This window comes from Otolemur garnettii, unplaced genomic scaffold (assembly GCF_000181295.1).
Source record: "Otolemur garnettii isolate 467f Iridium unplaced genomic scaffold, OtoGar3 scaffold00021, whole genome shotgun sequence".
NCBI lineage: Eukaryota > Metazoa > Chordata > Mammalia > Primates > Galagidae > Otolemur > Otolemur garnettii.
In genome coordinates, this window is record NW_003852416.1 from 20,897,907 (window position 1) to 20,917,571 (window position 19,665).

A 19,665-nucleotide genomic window follows, 5' to 3' on the forward strand; every position below is an offset into this window, starting at 1 on the left:
TTTTTTTTTTTTTTTTTTGAGACAGAGTCTCACTATGTCACCCTCAGTAGAGTGCCATGGCGTCACAGCTCACAGAAACCTCCAACTCTTGGGCTTAAGTGATTCTCTTGCCTCAGCCTCCCAAGTAGCTGGGACTACAGGTGCCCACCACAAAACCTGGCTATTTTTCTGTTGCAGTTGTCACTCTTGTTTAGTAGGCCCAGGCCGGGTTTGAACCCACCAGCCTCGGTGTATGTGGCCAGCACCCTAACCAGGGTGCTACAGGCACTGAGCCAGCTGGTAACAGTTTTTTGTTAGAAACAACACAAGAAGACAGTACAGGCCAGGCATGAAAGCCCATGCCTGTAATCCTAGCACCTTGGGAGGCCAAGGTGGGAAGATTGCTTGAGGCCAAGAGATTGAGACCAACCTGAGCAACATGGCTAAGCACCCATCTCTACAAAAAAAATAAAAATAAAAATAACATAAAATAGAAAAACTAGCCAGGTATGGTGGTACATGCCTGTAGTTCTAGCTACTCAGGAGGCTGAGGTAGGATGGTTGCTTGAGCCCAGGAGTATGAGGTTGCAATGAGTTATGATGATGCCACTGTTCTCCAGTCTACATGACAGAACAAGACCTTGTCTCAAAAAAATAAAAATAAAAAAGAAGCCAGTTGCAGTGGCTCACACCTATGACCCCAGTACTTTGAGAGGCCAAGAAGGGTGGATTGCTTGAGCTCAGGAGTTTAAGACCAGCCTGAGCAAGAGCAAGACCCTGGCTCTACTAAAACAGAAAAAACTAGCTAGGCATGGTAACATACCTATACCTATAGTCCCAGCAACTCAGGAGGCAAGAGGTTCACTTATGCCAAAGAGTTTGAGGTTGCTATGAGCTATGACACTGTGGCATCCAAGGTGACAGAGTGGGACTCTGTTCAAAAACATCTTTCAAAAAATCTGAGGTATTTTTCTGACACACAAAAACTGAAAGACTCCATCATTTTTATTATTTATTAATTTATTTATTGAGCAGAGTTTCACTTTGTCACCCTTGGTAGAGTGCCATGGCATCACAGCTCACAGCAACCTCAAACTCTTGGGCTTAAGTGAGTCTCTTGTTTTAGTCTCCTGAGTAGCTGGGACTACAGGCACCCACCATAATGCTCAGCTATCTTTAGAGATGGGGGTCTCGCTCTGGCTCAGGCTGGTCTAGAACCTGTGAGCTCAGGGCAATATACCCACCTCAGCCTCCTAGAGTGTTAGGATTACAGGTGTGAACCACTCCGCACGGCCCATCAGCACATTTTTAAACAAAAAATGTTCAAGGAAGTACTTTAGGCAGGATGAAAATCAAACCAGATAGAAATATGGATTCACATAAAGGAATGACAAACACCTGAAATGGTAATTGGACATGAGTAAATATATAATTGCTTTCTTATTATTTAAATCTCTTTGGGGTAATTGACTCTCCAAACAACAATTACAATATAGCACAGGGTTTTTGATATATGTAAAAGTAAACTGTATGACAACAATAGCATGAAGACCAGTAGGAGAATTCACTATATGAAGGATGCCAGCATGGAAAGATTTTAAAAAGCTTGATCCTTACTATTACTACAGTACAGCTGAACCAGTATCAACAACTACCTACCTTTGAACTTTTTGATGTGTAGGGAAAAAACACATTTGATCAAATCTTTGATAGGTTTTGTTATTTATAACCATAAGCATTTCTAACTGATACAATATTCACAACATATTTGACATGACATTAGTAAAGGACCCTAATGAAACATTATCAGTTGCCTCTAGGCTCTATAAACTTGTAAGAGAAAATCTGTGAAAAATGGACACTTACCCATGCTGGGTGTGGTTCCTCCCTCCAATAAACTAGAGCATAATTCAATCCGACCAGCACCTATGATAAAAAGACATTGCTTAGCACAATAATATTTTTAATTTTAGATTATTATAAGGGTACATGTTATTAGGTTATCTTGTTTATGTTTGTTAGCTAAAGTCTGAATTGTATTATGAGTCCTTCATCCAGGAGGTGTGCCATATACCCCTACATTGTACTCATTAGGTGGGAGCTTATTGAGCCTCTCTTCTTGAATTTTACTGTGTTTTTCTCTCACGTGGGCCTGCAGTTGTTCATCTACTAGTTTCAGATTAGCATTGAGTTCACAGGATGCTTGCTTTTTCATTCTTAAGATACTTTACTAAAGAGAATATTCTTCAACTCCATTCCATGGTATGCATTTACCACAGTTTATCAATCCCTTCATGAGTTGATGGGTACTGGGGTAGTTTTCCACATCTTTGTGATTAGAATTGAGCTGCTATAAACATTTGAGTGTCCTTACGGTAAAATGATTTTTTTTCTTCTAGGTAGATACACTAGTAATGAGATTGCAGGATCAAATGGAAGGTCTACTTTTAGCGCTGAGGATTCTCCACACTTTTTTCCAAAAACGCTGTATTAGTTTACAATCTCACCAATAAATTTTTTTTTTTGAGACAGCGTCTCACTTTGTCACCCTTGGTAAAGTGCTATGAAATCATAGCTCACAGCAACCTCAAACTCTTGGGCTTAAGTGATTCTCTTGCCTCATTCTCCCTAGTAGCTGGGACTACAGGTGCCTCCCCACACTGTCCGGCTATTTTTTTTGTTTGTTTGTTTAGTAAGCCTAAGCCAGGTTTGAACCCACCAGCCCCAGAGTATGTGGCCAATGCCCTAACCACTAAGCAACAGGTGCCTAGCCACCAATAAATTTTAAAAACAAGCTCTTATTTATTTTTTTTGAGACCGTCTCAAGCTGTCACCCTTGGTAGAGTGCCATGGAGTCACAGCTCACAGCAACCTCAAACTCTTGGGCTCAAGCAATTCCTTTGCCTCAGCCTCCCAAGTAGCTGGAACTACAGGCACTTGTCACAATGCCCAGCTATTTTTGTTTTTGTTGTTGCAGTTGTCATTGTTGTTTTAGCTGGCCCAGGCCAGGTTCAAACCTGCCAGCCTCAGTGTATGTGGTCGGCACCCTACCCACTGAGCTACGGGTGCCACCCAAAAACAAGGTCTTCTTAAACAGCAAACTGTTCCCATTTTTTTCCCCCAAATACAGAACAGAGTCTTAGAAATCATCTACAGGGAACCAAATTGTAATATGAGTAAAACTTTATTTTTAACCTCACCTATATTCTGTGACTTACACTGTGTTACTAATAGTCAAATTTAAAGAGTAAATTCAAGTTAAAGTAGTTCTCTTTAAAATTTTGTATTACAAGGTTGCCTCTCTGTAAAAAGTTGCATAGGATAAACACATTTATAGTTTAACCATAGTGGAATACTGACTTTTTGAATAATAATTTCTTCCAAAGAGACATTATATTTCTAAGCTCTAGAAACTCAGTTACCTTTTTTTTTTTTTTTGAGACAGAACCTCAAGTTGTTGCCCTGGGTAGAGTGCTGTGGCATAACAGCTCACAGCAACCTCAAACTCCTGGGCTCAAGAGAGTCTCCTGCCTCCGCCTCCCAAGTAGCTGCGATTATAGGCACCTGCCACAATGCCTGGCTATTTTTTGGTTGCAGCCATCACTGTTGTTTGGCAGGCCTGGGCTGGATTTGAACCCTTGAGCTCAGGTGCATGTGGCTGTCACTTTAGCCGCTTGAGCCACAGGTGTTGAGCCAAAATTCAGTTACTTTTGAGTAGCTAAATCAAGATAATTTAAGACTAAGAGAATGCTAAAAGCAAAACAACTATCAGACGGCTGGGATCATGCTAAAAGATCTCAGGAGGCAGGTAAAAGAGGCGCTCATTGGCCAAAGATAGGACATTTTGAACATCAATAAACAGAATAACTACAACGGATTAAAAAACATAAAATACGCTTTACATTACCCTTCTGAGTAACTGGGACTATAGGCACGTGCTACCATGTATGGCTCATTTTAAAAATCTAGGTCATAATGATAAAACAATGCACTAGAGAATAAACTCATTATTCTAAAAATTAGCAAATAAGGGAAAAGAAGCAACCATTTTCCTGCCGTTTTTCTTTTCTTTTTTTGGAGATAGAGTCTTGGGGGCACCTGTAGCTCAATGGAGACAGAGTCTTACTCTGTTGCCCCAGGATAGAGTGCCACAGCTCACAGAAACCTAAAACTTCTGGGCTCAAGGGATCCTCTTGCCTCAGCCTCCTGATTAGCTGGAATTCTAGGCATGTGCCACCATGCCCAGTTAATTTTTCTATTTTTAGTAGAGATGGGGTCTCACTCTTGCTGAGGTTGGTATGGAACTCCAGAGCTGAAGCAATCCTCCCACCTAGGCCTCCCAGAGGTGCCTTCCTGACTTTCTTATATAAATAGGATCTTACCATAACTAGTTGATGAGGGAAAATTTTGTTTTGTTTTGTTTTGTTTTTTGAGACAGAGTCTTGCTCTGTTGCCCAGGGAATGCAATGGTGTCCTCATAGCTCACTACAATTTCAAACTTCTGGACTCAAGTGATTCTCCTGACTTAGCCTCCCGAGTAATTGGGACTACAGGCATGTACCATCACATGTGGCTAAGTTTTAAAAATTTTTTGCAGAGACAAGGTCTCACTATTGCCCACACTGGCTCAAACTCCTGGCCTCAAGCTAGGATTACAGATATAAGCCACCATGCTCAACGAATTCTCCTTTATAGAAGTATTCTAGCTAATAAGTGAAAAAAAAATCTTAATCTTACTATCACCATTTTGCAATCCATTTTAAAATATGGATTGCTAAAATTACTAGATGAGAAGCTTATAAGAAATCTTAGAAAGGATGGATTAGACAGGCAATAACTAATTCCATCGATCAATCTTAATATCACAAAAACAGAAAAAAACAAGATGTATGCTCTCTTGATATGATGCAACAGAAAACACACAATGCTACCTGTAAATTAGTCTTCTCAAAACTTAAATTTAAATCTGATTAAGTCTCTGGGATAGCTACAACTTTACAGGAAATATAGTAGTCAGAGGAACATATTAGATGATATCACACAGACAGCAAAATTGACACTATGGGATACTCTAAAAGATGAATATTATAGTTTCTTTAACAAACTACAAGCAAGAGAAGAAAGAATTACAGGAAGAAAAAAAGGGGGGGAAATTTTAAGAGGTATAGACATAACAAACAAATGAAACATTTGGCTCCTGATATAAAGAACTGTTAACACATGTGTGCCTGCACACACACCTCTGTAGGAATCAATAGGAGAAATCTAATAACTGATATTTAATATTAAAGGTGACATTAGTATGGATTTCTTTTTCTTTGAGATAGAGTCTCTGAAAAAAAAAAAAAGAGGTAGAGTCTCTGTCACTCTGGGCTTGAGTGCTGTGATGTCATAGCTCACAGCAACCTCAGATTCCTGGGCTGAAGTGATTCTCTTGCCTCAGCTTTCTGAGTAGCTCAGACTATAGGTACCCACCACAACACCTGGCTATTTTTAGTAGAGCCAGGGCTTGCTCTTGCTCATACTGGTCTCAAACTTCTGAGCTTAAGCAATCCTCCCACCTCTGCCTCCCAAAGTGCTGGGATTATAGGTATGAGCCCCCATACCTAGCCCACATTTATGGATTTCTTATGTATGTGTATACCCATAGCCCTTTGAAATAATAAAGAATTGAAACAATAAAATAAGAGTCCTGTTCTTTAAGAAAAACATATGGAAATATTTAAGAATGAAATGATATGGGGTTTGCTTCAAATACTCTGGAGTTGGAAGAAGAAAGCAGAGTAGAAATACAGGTCAGGAGTCAGGAAAATATGGCCTGCAGACCACAGGCCCATAGCCTGTTTTTTTGGCTACAGCCTTAAAGCCAAGAATATTTATGTTAAAAAAAAAAAAAAAAAAAGGGCAGCACCTGTGGCTTAAAGGAGTAGGGCGCCGGCCCCATATGCCAGAGGTGGAAGGTTCAAACCCAACCCCAGCCAAAAAAAAAAACAACAAAAAACTGAAAAAACAACAACAAAAAATAAGCCAGGCTTGGTGGATCACACCTATAATCCTAGTGTTCTGGGCGGCCAAGGCAGGTGGATCACCTAAGCTCAGGAGTTTGGGACCAGCCTGAGCAAAGCAAGACCCTGTCTCTACTAAAAATAGAAAAACTAGCCTGGCATTGAGGCAGGTGCCTGTAGTCCCAACTACTTGGGGGAAAGAGACAAGAGTATCACTTGAACCCAAGAGTTTGAGGTTGCTGTAAGCTATAGTGCCATGACACTCTACCCAAGGGTGACTGAGTGAGACTCTGTCTCAAACAAACAAACGAACAAAAAAAAGCCCAGCTTTCGGTGCCTGTGGCTTAGTGGGTAGGGCACTGGCCCCATATACTGAGGATGGCAGGTTCAAACTTGGCCCCAGCCAAACTAGAACCAAAAAATAGCTGGGCATTCTGGTGGACACCTGTAGTCCCAGCCACTCAGTACCCTGAAGCAAGAGAATCGCCTAAACCCAGGAGATGGAGGTTGCTGTGAGTTGTGACACCACAGCAGCCTGCCAAGGGCAATAAAGTGAGACTTTGTCTCTAATTCACCCATTTAAGACATACAATTCAGTGCTCTTTAGTATATTTATGGAATTCTGTAACCATCACAATTAATTTTAGAACATTCTCATCACCCCTCAAAAAACCCTACACTTTCTTAGCAGCTGCCTCTCCTTCTCCCCAGGCCTCTCAGCCCTTGTTAACAACTAATTTACTTTGTCTCCAATATGTAGTATTTTCTGACTGTTTTTTCTCACTTAAAATGTTTCAAGATTCAGATACATTGTAGTACTTATCAGTACTTCATTCCTTTCTATTACCAAATTAAGAAGAGTTTTTACATTTCAAAGGATTAAAAAAAAACACAAACAAAAGTATGCCACAAAGACCAAAATGTATCTATCAAAGCTGAAAACATGTGGTTCTTTACAGAAAAAGTTTGCTAACCCCTGATATTTGTGGAAGATAGGCCATATGCTGAAAATGGCTGAAGATGAGTGATGGGTACATGGAGGTTCGCTATACTATTCTCTATACCTTTATGTATGTTTGACATATTTCCATAAATAATTAAAATTTTTTCTGATTCTGAGATGATGAAAATGTTTATATTTCCAATTAAAAATAGTTCAGAGTACAGAAGAAACTCTGAGGCAAAAACAGACAATGTTCAAAAGAAAAAAAAATAATGATAAAAGTCATGATGATGAAAGTCTCTGAAATCATTTTTAAATCAATGGTTTGAAAAAAATTCAGTTTTCTGCTAAGTTCAATAAACAATGAAGTTAGTCAGTAAGAACTATCATGAATACAAAATGTTAACTTTTGGGGGTGACAAGGTAAGAGACTAATCACAATTTTCCAGTAGGTTTTCTAGTTGGTTGCTGTTGAAAACATTACTAAGATTCTTAAACATCAAGGTCTTCCAAGGTCAGTTCACAGGATTGATTTTCAGACTTTTAAAAGGGTAGCCAACTGTTACTCATTCCCTAATTTCTCTTACCTCCTCTTTCTGCATTCACAGCTGACTCAACTGAATCAACACACACTTCCATGAGAAATCCATTCGCTGCTCCTAAGGTACATGGAGAACACACAAATTCATGAAGGTACTATCTATCCCACCAATTTACCACACATATTTTATATTCTGCTGCCAAAATCTAAATGTCTAGTAATAGGGAAATAGAAGTATATGGGACCATGAATGTACTAAAATATTACATTAATTATGAAATTAATGCCTCTGGACTGAAAAATAGGTACACATATATGTATATGTATGTATGTATGTGTGTGTGTGACATATATATGAAATTTCACTGAGGAAAATACACACTGAATGCCAAATTAATCTCCCTGCTGGGCTCAGCACCTGTAGCTCAGAGGCTATGGCGTCAGCCACATAACACGGGAGTTGGTGAGTTCAAATCCAGTCCAGGCCTGCTAAACAATGACAACTCCAACCAAAAAATAGCCAGGTGCTGTGGCGGGTGCCTGTAGTAGTCCCAGCTACTTGGGAGGCTGAGGCAAGAGAATTGCTTAAGCCCAAGAGCTTGAGGTTGCTGTTAGCTGTGACACCATAGCACTCTACCCAGTACAACATAGTAAGACTCTGTCTCAAAAAAAAAAATCTCCCTGCTGACCACAGCAAGTGCGGCATCTACCATGGTGCATAATAGTCACTCAAATATCTACTAAAGGCTAATTATAAATTTATAAAAATTTATGTATTTATATAAAAAGGGGGGTGTAAATGGTTTTGTTTTTTCTGTAAGCACATAATTTTTTTTTTTTTTTGAGACAGGAGCCTCAAGCTGTCCCCCTGGGTAGAGTGCCGTGGCATCTCAGCTCACAGCAACCTCCAACTCCTGGGCTCAAGCGAGTCTTCTGCCTCTGCCTCCCAAGTAGCTGGGACCACAGGCGCCCGCCACAACACCAGGCTATTTTTTGGTTGCAGCTGTCATTGTTGTTTGGCTGCCCGGGCTGGATTTGAACCCGGCCACCTTGGGTGTACATGGCTGGCGCCTTAGCCACTTGAGCCATAGGCGCCAAGCCAGCACATAATTTTTTAAAAATTAAAAATACTGAGCACATACTTTCTGCAATGATACCTGATAGAATGTTCACCACATACTGGTAATGGTTACATTAGAGGATGGGATTTGAAATTACTGCTTTTATAATTAAAAAAGCTTTTATTTAGAAAAAAAAATCTATCATCTGCTAATATCAAACTGCAACTTCCTTATTTAAAGAAGACCAGCGGTCCCAAACTGTTTAAGAGTTAAATGTCAATCAATGCTCTTAATTAACACCAGGGGCTTCCTGATAGCTACCAGACCAGCTGCCAGGTCAATGGCATTGCACAAAGCTGCAGGGTACCATTTGCTTGGCTGGGAGAAGATGGAAATGTGCACAGAAGGCTGTAACAGAAGGCAGAGGGAGGGTGTTGTCCTTAGCACGAAAGTTATTTGCAGGCCTCAAAGAAGACTTTTTTTTAAAGCAGTTCTCCGACTTTTGGGGGGCCTCTGAGACACTTTCAAAGTCTCTGGGGTGAAAACTGTTTTCATAATAATACACACTAAAACTTTATTTGCCTTTTCTCACTCATACTCTCACAAACGGAATGGTGTTTTCCAGAGGCCATTTGACAGGTCAGATTGTATGCAGAAGCAGGTATGAGAATCCAGATGTCTTTCATGAAGCCAGATATGTAAAAAATTTGCAAAAATTTAAAATTTCGCCACTCTTGCTCTTTGCGTGTGGGAAGATTTTTCATAAAAATTATGTGATTCAAGTTAGTAAGTAATGAATTTACTATGGCTACTTTCTAATCAATCAACCAATCAACATTTGAATAGTTTGTTTTAATTTCTAATAGGGTCAAACTCCATAGATCTCAGGATCTCAATAACTTTTAGCAAGGAAAAGGAGTCTTGAGATCAAACTTTGAGAACTGCTGGTTTGAAGGAGCCTAAGAGTTCAGCGCGGAGGAAGAGGAGGGACTTGGCACACTGGCACCTGTCATGCCATCCCTCCCTGGCGCGCAGGAAGAGCTCAGGACTTGGAGCAACCACAGCTCCATCACGCGGTAGTTGTGTGGCTTTGGGGACAAGCCCCGCCCCCGCCGTAGTGGCTCCCCGTTACTGCAGGTTAGGGACCACGCTCTGCGATCGACATTTTACTATCAGAGAGATGGGGCGGTGGCTGCTATCCTTGTGTGGCGACGGGAAACGCGAAGCTGAAGTTAACCAACTTGCACTATCACCGTATGTGGGGGCGCCGGGATTCGAACACACACATGTGCCTCCAGAGCCAGGCCACTCTGGCTACCTGCCCCTCGCCAGACCCTCCGTTTCTACACGCGTAAAGCCTCAGTGATAGAACGTGCAGCACAAGGGCTTCGAAGGAAACTATTCCGGGGGACATCAGCACTGGCCAGGGCTCCCGCCGGCCCGCCCCAGTGAGCCGAGTCGGCCGACCGCCCCTTCCCCACCACCTTCGCACCGGCCTTCCCAGACGGGATCCGCGCCCGTTTCCTCTCAGAGGAGGCCCCCTGCCTCTTCATGCTCCACGCGTTACTCCCTCGGGCGCCTGCGGTTTCCACTCTCAGTCTGGTTGCCCGCGCGCGCGACCTCAGAAGCGCGTCCTCAACAGCTGCGCGCGCCCCTGCGCGTCCCTGACAGCCACGCCCCAGCGGCCCTCGCGACCCAAACATCAGCGCAGGCGCACTCAATGTCACGGTCACTCAGATTTCCGGAGGAGGGGCTCGCGTAGCCTGACCCGGAAGTGCTCCTTCTTTCGGTAGCAGAAAAAGGAGACCGTAGGTCGCTGGATTTTGGAAGTGGCCAGAGTTTACTGTCGTCAATATGCAGCGGTTGCTTTCACCGCCCCTGAAGGCCTTGACCGGGAGCCGGTGTCTGCGGCCTCTGGTTCCCAGGGCGGCGCCTGGAGCACAGGTATCGCATTGCAGCGAACTCCGAGTCTCGGAAGTGGGGGTGAGGTGAAATGGCCAGGATAAAGGTACCTGAGAGCCTCACATCAGATTACCGTAGCTCCTTATGGTGCATTCACATCGTATTTCCTCGGGTTCAGAGTGTCTGGGCTTAAGAATTACCACTGAATTGCTATCTTGGCCAAAGTACTTAAACTCTCTGTGACTCAATTTCCATATTTGTGAAATGGGGATAACAATACCTACTTTATAAATCAAGCCTTTAGCACATGGTAAAAGCTCAGTAGTCTACCCGCATTGTTGATTTTTGGTAAAAGGCCTCGAGTAATTAGGAACTATAACTCCATTCTACAGACAAGGAAATTGAGGCTTAAAATCACTCAGTTAATCAGCAGTAAGGATTTGTAGACTCTTAAAATCAGAGTCAGAAGAGGGTATGTATTTGCTTAACCAATAGTTACTGAGTGATTACTATATATAAGGAGGAAAAAGATAAATACCACAAGGTTCCTGCCCTGGAGAAACTCACACTTCATTCATTTGTTAATTTACTTGTCAAGTCTTTTTTTTTTTTTTTTTTGTAATTTGAGACAGAGTTTAACTTTGTCCCGAGTAGAATGCCAGGGCCTCATCATAGCTCACAGCAATCTCAATCTCTTGGGTTCAGGAGATCCTCTTGCCTCAGTCTCTCAAATAAGGTGGGAGTACAGGTGCCCACCACCACAGCTGGCTATTTTTCTGTGTTTAGTAGAGACAAGGTCTGGCTTTTGCTCAGGCAGTCTACCCTCCTTGGCCTCCCAGAGTGCTAGGATTACAGGTCACCACGTGTCCTGTAAATATTTGTCAAATTTTTATTGAAGTCTTGTTAAGAAAAGGAATAGTGTTAAGAAACAAAAGTACCTGGAGGGGAAGAGCAAGACTGACCAGACCCTGCTGTTCCAGAGCTCAAAATTTAGTGGGAGATATAGATAGATGAACCTTAAGGTACAGTTATGTGCTGCTTAACATTTTGGTGAACAGACCACATATACAACAGTGGTGCCGTAAGATTATAATAGAACTGCCTTATACAGGCATGCCATTTTTTATCTTTTAGACCTTATTTTTAATGTACTTTTTTCTGTTTAGATACATAAACACTTACCATTATGTTACACTTGCCTACATTATTTACTACAATAACTTCCTTTGTATTCCAAAGAGCAATAGACCATATGTCTTGGCAATAGAACACATGTTCCTGTTGTTAAGTGACATCTGACTGCACATTGCAATGTATTAAGGGGATAGGAGAGGTACAGTGTACTAAGGGAATGACCTGTTGTAGACCTTCAAGAGTCTACACTTCCCAGAGCAGGTGAATCTAAGCTGAGATCTGCAGTAGGTATCATCCATTAGGAGATGGGAGTGTCCCAGTCAGAAATCATGCTTAAATATCCAGAGGAGGGTAGCCACAGTGACTCACACCTGTTATCTCAGCACTTTGGGAGGCTAAGGGGTAAGGATTGCTTGAGACCAGGAATTTAAGACCATCCTGGACAACATAGTGAGACCCTGTCTCTACAAAAAACAAAAGAAGAGAGAAATTAGCCAGGCGTGGTGGTACATGCCTGTAGTTCTAGCTCCTTGGGAGGCTGAGGCAGGAGGATTGCTTGAACCCAGAAGTTGGACATTGCAATGAACTATGATTCCCCCATGTCACTCCAGCCTGGGTGACAGCAAGACCCTATCTCTAAAAAATAAGTAACTACTCAGAGGAGAAAAAATAATCCATGTCTGGGTGTAGAGTAAAGCCTGGAGGATGTATGCAGAGACCAGAAGATTCATTTAGTGTTGGGATGATTGGAGTAAGGCAAGACTTGAGACAGGAAAACAGGTGGAAGGTAGATGCAGTAGTCCAGATAAGAGATGATGTTTTACCAGGGTAGAAGCTGTAGAAATGCAGCCATACAGAGGGTACTTCACCCTAGGCAGAATGAGATTGAATGTGGCTAACAGCCTTTCTTTGTTTCTATAGTTGTATTTTATCTCTCTTGATCCTTAGTGTGGTTGCAGCTGTGGCATGAGGCGCCCTTTGAGGCCAGGGCAATACAGCACTATCTCCGAGGTAGCTTTGCAATCTGGAAGGGGCACAATGTCCCTTCCCTCAAAGGCTGCTGGGCGAATGGTGGGGCGATGGCTCCTGGTCTGCAGTGGAACAGTGGCTGGAGCAGTTATTCTTGGTGGTGTAACTAGGTGAGTAATTTATCATACTGAGTCAGGTATTTGGGTCATCAGTGAAAGCGCAGGAAAGTGACTGAGGAAAAAGGGATCTTTGGGAGTATCTAGTCTAGCATCCTCAGAGAATGGAGGATGGAGAAATTTTACACCTGGAGAAATTGAACCCTTAAAGATGCACATGTCTGATAGCTTGCTCTGCCATATAATGCTTTAGTGTTTTTAACTGGTATTTGTGCATAATGTGTGTGTATTTTCTTTCACTCATCAGAGTTCTTTTGTTTCAAAACTTTTTTTACAGTTTGTTTGTTTGAATTAAACCCAGTTAGGTTTCTTTTCTTTTTGAGACAGAGTCTCACTATGTCACCCTTGGTAAAGTGCTATGGTGTCACAGCTCACAGCAACTTCAAACTCTTGGGCTTAAGCGATTCTCTTGTCTTAGCCTCCTGAGTAGCTGGTGCCCGCCACATTGCCCAGCTATTTTTTAGTTGCAGTTGTTTAGCAGGTCCCCACTGGGTCAAACCCGCCACCCCTGGTTTATGTGGCCAGCGCCCTAACCACTGAGCTGTGGGCGCCAAGCCCCGGTAGGTTTCATACAACACAGTTGGTTCATATGTCTCTTAGGTTTCTTTAAATCTTTAGAGTCTTTATAGATTTAGACTTTATCCCCTTCTTTGTTGTTGTTGAAGAAGCTTATCCTGTGTTTATCCTCATAGATAGATTGTGCTAATTGCAACCTTTGGTGATGTTTAACATGACCCTTTGTCCCCTGTTATTTACTGTAAATGGATAGTAGTTTGATCAGATGCAGATTGAGGACAAGGGGGCAAAATACTTCATAGGTTATTAAACGTTTATGAGTAAGTGATGTCTGTTAGAGGTGTCAACAGCCATTGATTAACATTGCCTACATCCACTATTTCATTAGAGTTGTAAAATTGTAATTTTTTTTGGCTTAACTCTGTAAAGAAAAATTTTCCCTCATCAACAATTTGGTTATCCCAAGGTATGGTTGGTATAGGAAAGGCAGGATGGATACTTTGATTCTTTCACTCTGTTTAACAGTTTTCAAAATAATAAATTAATTCTCAGGATCCTCTAAAGACAACAAAGTGTTTGAGTTTTTAAAGTGATATTCTTACGGGTTGATAGGTTTAAACACATTTGATGTTTCAATCCATTGTGATGATGGTGTTAATGATTTTCTCAAATTATCACATCTTTAGTTGGTGAGAATCCCTTGAAATTGGATCCAGCATCATTTTGACAGGCCTTCCTTAGTTACCTCTGATAGCTTCATTACTTTCTAACATAGTAAGATGTTCTAGGCTCCTCTTCAACATTTTTTGCCTCAGGCCTAAAATCAGCCTTATACTTTAGCACACCTAACTCCTTCTGATGAACATACTTTCTGGTTTTAATAACATGAATCTGCCTCAAAGTCTCTCCACATTGCCCTTATTTCAAAATACCTCCCATGTCATATATGCTCTTATGGGAAACGGCAGCAAATTTGAGTTTTATTGTTTTAGATTCACTCAAGAACCTGAACTTGTATACCTTACTAACGAATCTTTTTTCCCTGAGTAAAGAATGTTGGTTATGCATTTTAGGACACATTTCTTTAGTCTAGGCAGTGTTTTTCAACCTTTTCTATCTCACAGCAAACTTGAACCTATAGTTGAAACTTTCATGGCACACTTAAATTATGTTGATCAAAAAAAAAGAATGAAAAAGAGAATATAGTTACTGTTCTTTGAACTGCTTTCAAAAATAATTTATTTATTTATTATTATTATTATTTTTAATTTGTCGCCCTTGGTAGAGTGCCGTGGCATCGCAGCTCACAGCAACCTCCAGCTCTTGGCCTTGGGCAATTCTCTTGCCTCAGCCTCCCGAGTAGCTGGGACTACAGGCACCCACCACAATGCCTGGCTATTTTTTGGTGTAGTTTGGCCAGGGCCGGGTTCGAACCCACCACCTTAGGTCTGTGGGGACAGCACCCTACTCACTGAGCCACAGGTGCCACCCCTTGCTTTCAAAAATAATTAACGATCCTTAAAATTTTTTCATGGCATAACTAAGATCCTCTTATGGCACGCCAGTTGAAAATCACTGGTCTAGGGGTTGATTTTACCTGTTAAAGAATGCTAGTGAAAGAAAGAAGTAAGGAGAATTGAATGAAAGGATTGAGAGAATATGAAGCTAAAGAAATTTGTATCCAATGCCAGCTGTTTCTGACAAAATTCTGAGCAGTAAGAGGGAAAGATTGTCAATAGAAGAAACAATGAAACCATGTGTTTACTTCTAACAAGGTTAAGTTCATCTCCACTTGTTGCTATAACCCTTTATGAGTGATCCAGCCTCATGCACACACCCCAGAATTTCTTTCCTATCCTAAGGTTGACAGAGTCTGGCCTCTCGATGGTAGATTGGCATTTAATAAAGGAGATGAAGCCACCTACAAGCCAAGAGGAATGGGAAGCAGAATTCCAAAGATACCAGCAATTTCCAGAATTTAAAATGTAAGTATTGGAGATAATCAGATAAACATCTCATTGGGCCTATTCAATCTTTTGCTTATTTAAACCCTTCAGAATGGTCAGATTCCTTTATTTCTCCATCTTGGGCTGCCTGTTGTAAGCCTCTAATTCCAAAGTCATCCCGGGGTCACTGATGGGGAAGAGAGCAGACCTACCAAGCTGCAAGACTCAGATTGTTGCTGCATTTTGTAGGAAAATAAAAATCAGATGGGTATTTCCTCTTTTTTTTTTGACTTCCCATTTCACCCAGATTGAATCATGATATGACGTTGGCAGAGTTCAAGTTCATCTGGTACATGGAGTACTCACACCGAATGTGGGGTCGTCTTGTAGGTCTCGCATATATCCTGCCTGCTGCCTACTTTTGGAGAAAGGGCTGGCTGAGCCGTAACATGAAAGGACGTGTTCTTGCCCTCTGTGGCTTAGTCTGCTTCCAGGTAAGATGTAATCAAGATTGAGAAAACAGAGATGCTCCCAGGAGCTTCCTAGTCAGCATTGTTTTTAAGGAAGTAATCTTTGCGGTACTATAAGAGAGTGAATAAGAACGTGTCACAGGTCTGGCTTCAAGCCTCAGCTCTGCCACTTAAGACAAATTATCTAACCTCTGTAGGCTATGTAAATGGGGATAATAATAGTGCCTACCAGTTAGGGTTGTGTGAATTATTAAATGAGATGATGCATATAAAATACTCAGTTTAGTGCCTGGAATCAGTAAGCACTCAGTGGTATACTTTCATGTGCCACAAGTAGAGTTACCCATGATAGCTATCCTCCTGGGTTGTTGTCTCTTCCCTTTTTTTGACTTCTAGTATAGGGAAGGTGGGATCCTCATACTAGAATGGCTACAGAAGCAAGTGGGAAAGTTTCAAAAGAGAGAAACATTCTGTGGGATGAAGCATCTTTGAATATACAGCTAAGAGATACTTTAGTTATAAGTGGTGACTAAAATCACATACATCGAACTCTTAAGGAAAAGAGCTTTGAAAGACTTTCACAGTTAAGAGGTTGGATGAAACTTAAGAGCTAAGAAAGGAATTATGAGAGAAGATACACAGGAGTATTTGGGTTAAGATACAGAGATCCTAAGAGAGAGCATCATAATTTGCTCAGGAGGAAGCTAGTTGATTAATTTAACTCAGAAGTGGTAAGAAGATGAAGCCAATTAGAAGAGATTAAGGAGAGAGAAGAGAGAGAAGAAATAGAGGCAATGGAAACATAAAGAGTGTCTAGGGGAAGATAAATGGAACAAAATGAAAGTTAATATTTTTAATTATTATTAAAGTTAATAATTTTTTTAGGGAAAAAAACTCCAAAAACAGACAACAAGGAGGCAGAAGTAGAAGATGGCAGGGTTATTGGGAAGAATCAAGTAAGAGCTGGTAAATCACATGATGCCTTCATCTTTCAATGTAGGTGAAATCAAGGTAGAGGGAGTATACAGGGTAATCTTGAAAGGTAAAAGAAATGTCCAGAAAAATTTCCTCAAGAGTATGTATTTAGAAGAGGTGGCAGCATCCCAGTTCCTTGACCTGATTCTACTGGCTTGGGAGGGCAGAGGTGAAGGAGTTGTACCTTATCTGATATTGGAACTGACAGTTGTATGGTTAATTGAAAAAGCCAGTTAAAGCAGAGAATTGTAGAATATGATACAAAGTGTCAACTTTTAAACTTAAAATTATACTTCCATTAACAACTTTAAAAAATTCCAGGGCGATAGCCTTTTCTTTGACTATGAGTCCCCAATCTCATAAATCTCCATAAACTATGATTTCCAATTTCATTTTCCTTAAGAATGAGAACTTAGATATTTGCAAAGCAATCTGAATGTAAAACCTTACAGATTTTTATGACTTCTCCCTCAAAACTTTTATAATTGTCTTATTCTCACCTAACTTAACAGTATTTTTAAGTAGTTACCTTTGTTAAGCTTTTCCAAAGCATTCAATCTAGTTTTCATAGAATCCACTCTCTTTTTATTCTATTTTACAGGTTTATATAATGTTAAATTATATCAAGTATTTGTAAAATTTTGTATGCAAATACACTTTTTGTGCACTTTTCTATAATTGTATTATACTTGAATAAATGTTATTCTAAAGATTGGTTAATTATTAATGGTGATTTTGTACAGAGTATATGTAGCATTGTGGATTGGTCATGACTTTTGGGACACTTGGGTCATGTGGGAAGGTATGGAGAGAGGAGGGATCAAGTAGGAGTATTCATGATAAAACTTACTTCCTCCATAAAGTTAAATAGGTCATTTCAACTTTATCTTTTTTTTTTTTGAAACAGAGTCTCATTTTGTAGTTTCACAGGGTAGAATGCCATGGCATTATCATAGCTCACACTTGCAGGGGTCCTCAAACTTTTTAAACGGGGGGCCAGTTCAGTGTACCTCAGACCATTGGAGGTCCGGACTGCGGGCCCTGGGACAAGTCGGCTGCTGAGCAGGACAGGCTGTGGTGGCAAAAATACCTGGCGGGCCAGATAAATGTCCTGGGCATGTGGCCTACAGGCCGTAGTTTGAGGATGTCTGGCTCACAGCAACCTCAGGCTCTTAGGCTCAAGTAATCACCTAGCCCCAGCCTCCTGAATAGCTGGGACTACAAATGCCTCCCATGACAGCTAGTTTTTCTGTTTTTATCTTTTTTTTTGAGACAGTCTCACTACGTTGCCTTTAGTAGAGTGCCGTGGTGTCACAACTCATAGCAACCTCAAATTCTTGGGCTTAAGCAATTCTCTTGCCTCAGCTTTCCAAGTAGCTGGGACTACAGGTGTCCACCACAGTGCCTAGCAGTTTTTGGGGTTGCAACTGTCATTGTTGTTTAGCAGGCCTGGGCTAGGTTCAAACCCACCATCCTTGGTGCATGTGGCTGGCACCATAACCACTGTGCTATGGGCGGTGAGTCTAGTTTTTCTATTTTTAGTAGAGATAGTGTCTCACTCTTATTCAAGCTGATCTGGAACTTGTGAGCTCAAGCAATCCACCCTCCTCGGCCTCTCAGAGAGCTAGGTGTACAAGCATGAGCCACTATTCCCAGCCTCAACCTTGCTTTATTTGCCTCTTCTCTTTTGGGTTCTAGGGTCTTTTGGGATGGTATATGGTGAAAAGTGGATTAGAAGAAAAACCAGACTCTCATGACATCCCTCGAGTCAGCCAGTATCGCCTTGCCGCTCACCTGGGATCAGCCCTTGTTCTTTATTGCGCCAGCTTGTGGACCTCGCTGTCTCTGCTGCTCCCTCAGCACAAGGTAGACCCTGCTTTCAGTGCTTTCGGATATGTATCTAGAAATAATAGAACCCCTGGATCACATAAGAGCTGAATATTTTGTCAACATTTTCTACTGGGGAAGGTAAAACATGAAGTTTTTTAAAAATGGGAAAGAGTCCCAACAAAAGACATCTTGACCACTTTAATTTTGACTCCCAGAAGGGATGGTGAGGCAAGAAAAAGTAGAACAGAGCTATTTCCGAAGCTTTTGGTGGTGTATGAGAGGGATATTATGTTGTTGGCTAAATGAGGACTGCCATTCAAGTCTAACAATATACTTACTCTTAGAAATTTTGTCTAAAAGTATTTTTCTATATGCTGATGAAAGGAAAATACTAGTTTTTACATTTTATGTTTTGCTTTAGAAGCAAGGCCTGACTTTTTTGAGGCTTCATTAATAATAGCACCACACTCTTGTAGGACATCTTTTTCCCAGTATTTAAAAAAAATGAGTATTGGGTGGTACCTGTGGCTCAGTCAGTAGGGCGGGTTCAAACCTGGCCCCAGCCAAACTGCAACAAAAAAATAGCCAGGTGTTGTGGCGGTTGCCTGTAGTCCCAGCTACTCAGGAGGCTGAGGCAAGGGAATCGCCTAAGCCCAGGAGTTGGTGGTTGCTGTGAGCTGTGATGCCACAGCACTCTACCGAGGGTGATAAAATGAGACTCTGTTTCTACCAAAAAAAAAAAATGAGTATTAGGTATTAAAATTATGGGTTTACCCAAGTAAGCTCTTCATGGAGAGAAGTTTGAGATAACAGTAAGGCTCTTGAGTATAATCATCCTTTAGGTACTTTGGAGTTAATGGCTTACATCCAGTAGAGACTAGAGATGTTGATTTGGCAGTTACTCCCATAGAGTACCAAGATGGATTGAAACATTGATCTTATAGACAATCCATATGTGAATAATTCCTCTTTTCCTGGCTTTCAAAGCCAGCCTTCTAAAATGAATTGCCTGCATTTATAGATTCTACTTCCTGACAACCCATTCTCCATTCCTTCTTTTCTTTTCTTTTTTTTTTTTTTTTTTGGAGACAGAGTCTCAAGCTGTCACCCTGGATAGAGTACAGTGGCATCACAGCTCACAGCAACCTACAAATCTTGGGCTTAAGCGATTCTCTTGCCTCAGCCTCCCAAGTAGCAGAGACTGTAGGCATCTGCCAC

General features: G+C 41.3%; 2 protein-coding genes across 4 annotated transcripts in view; one reads left to right on the forward strand and one right to left on the reverse strand.

Annotated features, from left to right (window-relative positions):
• CUTC (cutC copper transporter) overlaps positions 1-10,198 on the reverse strand; it is a 28,086-nt gene extending 17,888 nt beyond the window's left edge. The window contains exons 1-3 of the mRNA XM_003787271.3: positions 10,022-10,198; positions 7,515-7,586; positions 1,846-1,905 (exon numbers count right to left, since the gene is read on the reverse strand). Coding sequence (XP_003787319.1) covers positions 1,846-1,905; positions 7,515-7,586; positions 10,022-10,082 — 193 coding nt within the window. The 5' untranslated portion in view covers positions 10,083-10,198. The remainder of the gene's footprint in view (positions 1-1,845; positions 1,906-7,514; positions 7,587-10,021) is intronic.
• Positions 10,199-10,308: 110 nt separating this feature from the next.
• Positions 10,309-19,665, forward strand: part of LOC100952076 (cytochrome c oxidase assembly protein COX15 homolog) — a 17,745-nt gene continuing 8,388 nt past the window's right edge. For 2 of the 3 annotated variants that reach the window (XM_003787272.3, XM_023511646.1), the window contains exons 1-5: positions 10,309-10,473; positions 12,514-12,704; positions 15,089-15,211; positions 15,480-15,666; positions 18,316-18,483. In XM_003787272.3, the coding sequence (XP_003787320.1) occupies positions 10,384-10,473; positions 12,514-12,704; positions 15,089-15,211; positions 15,480-15,666; positions 18,316-18,483 (759 nt within the window). In that variant the 5' untranslated portion in view covers positions 10,309-10,383. The remainder of the gene's footprint in view (positions 10,474-12,513; positions 12,705-15,088; positions 15,212-15,479; positions 15,667-18,315; positions 18,484-19,665) is intronic. The other variant, XM_023511645.1, reaches the window with a different exon arrangement.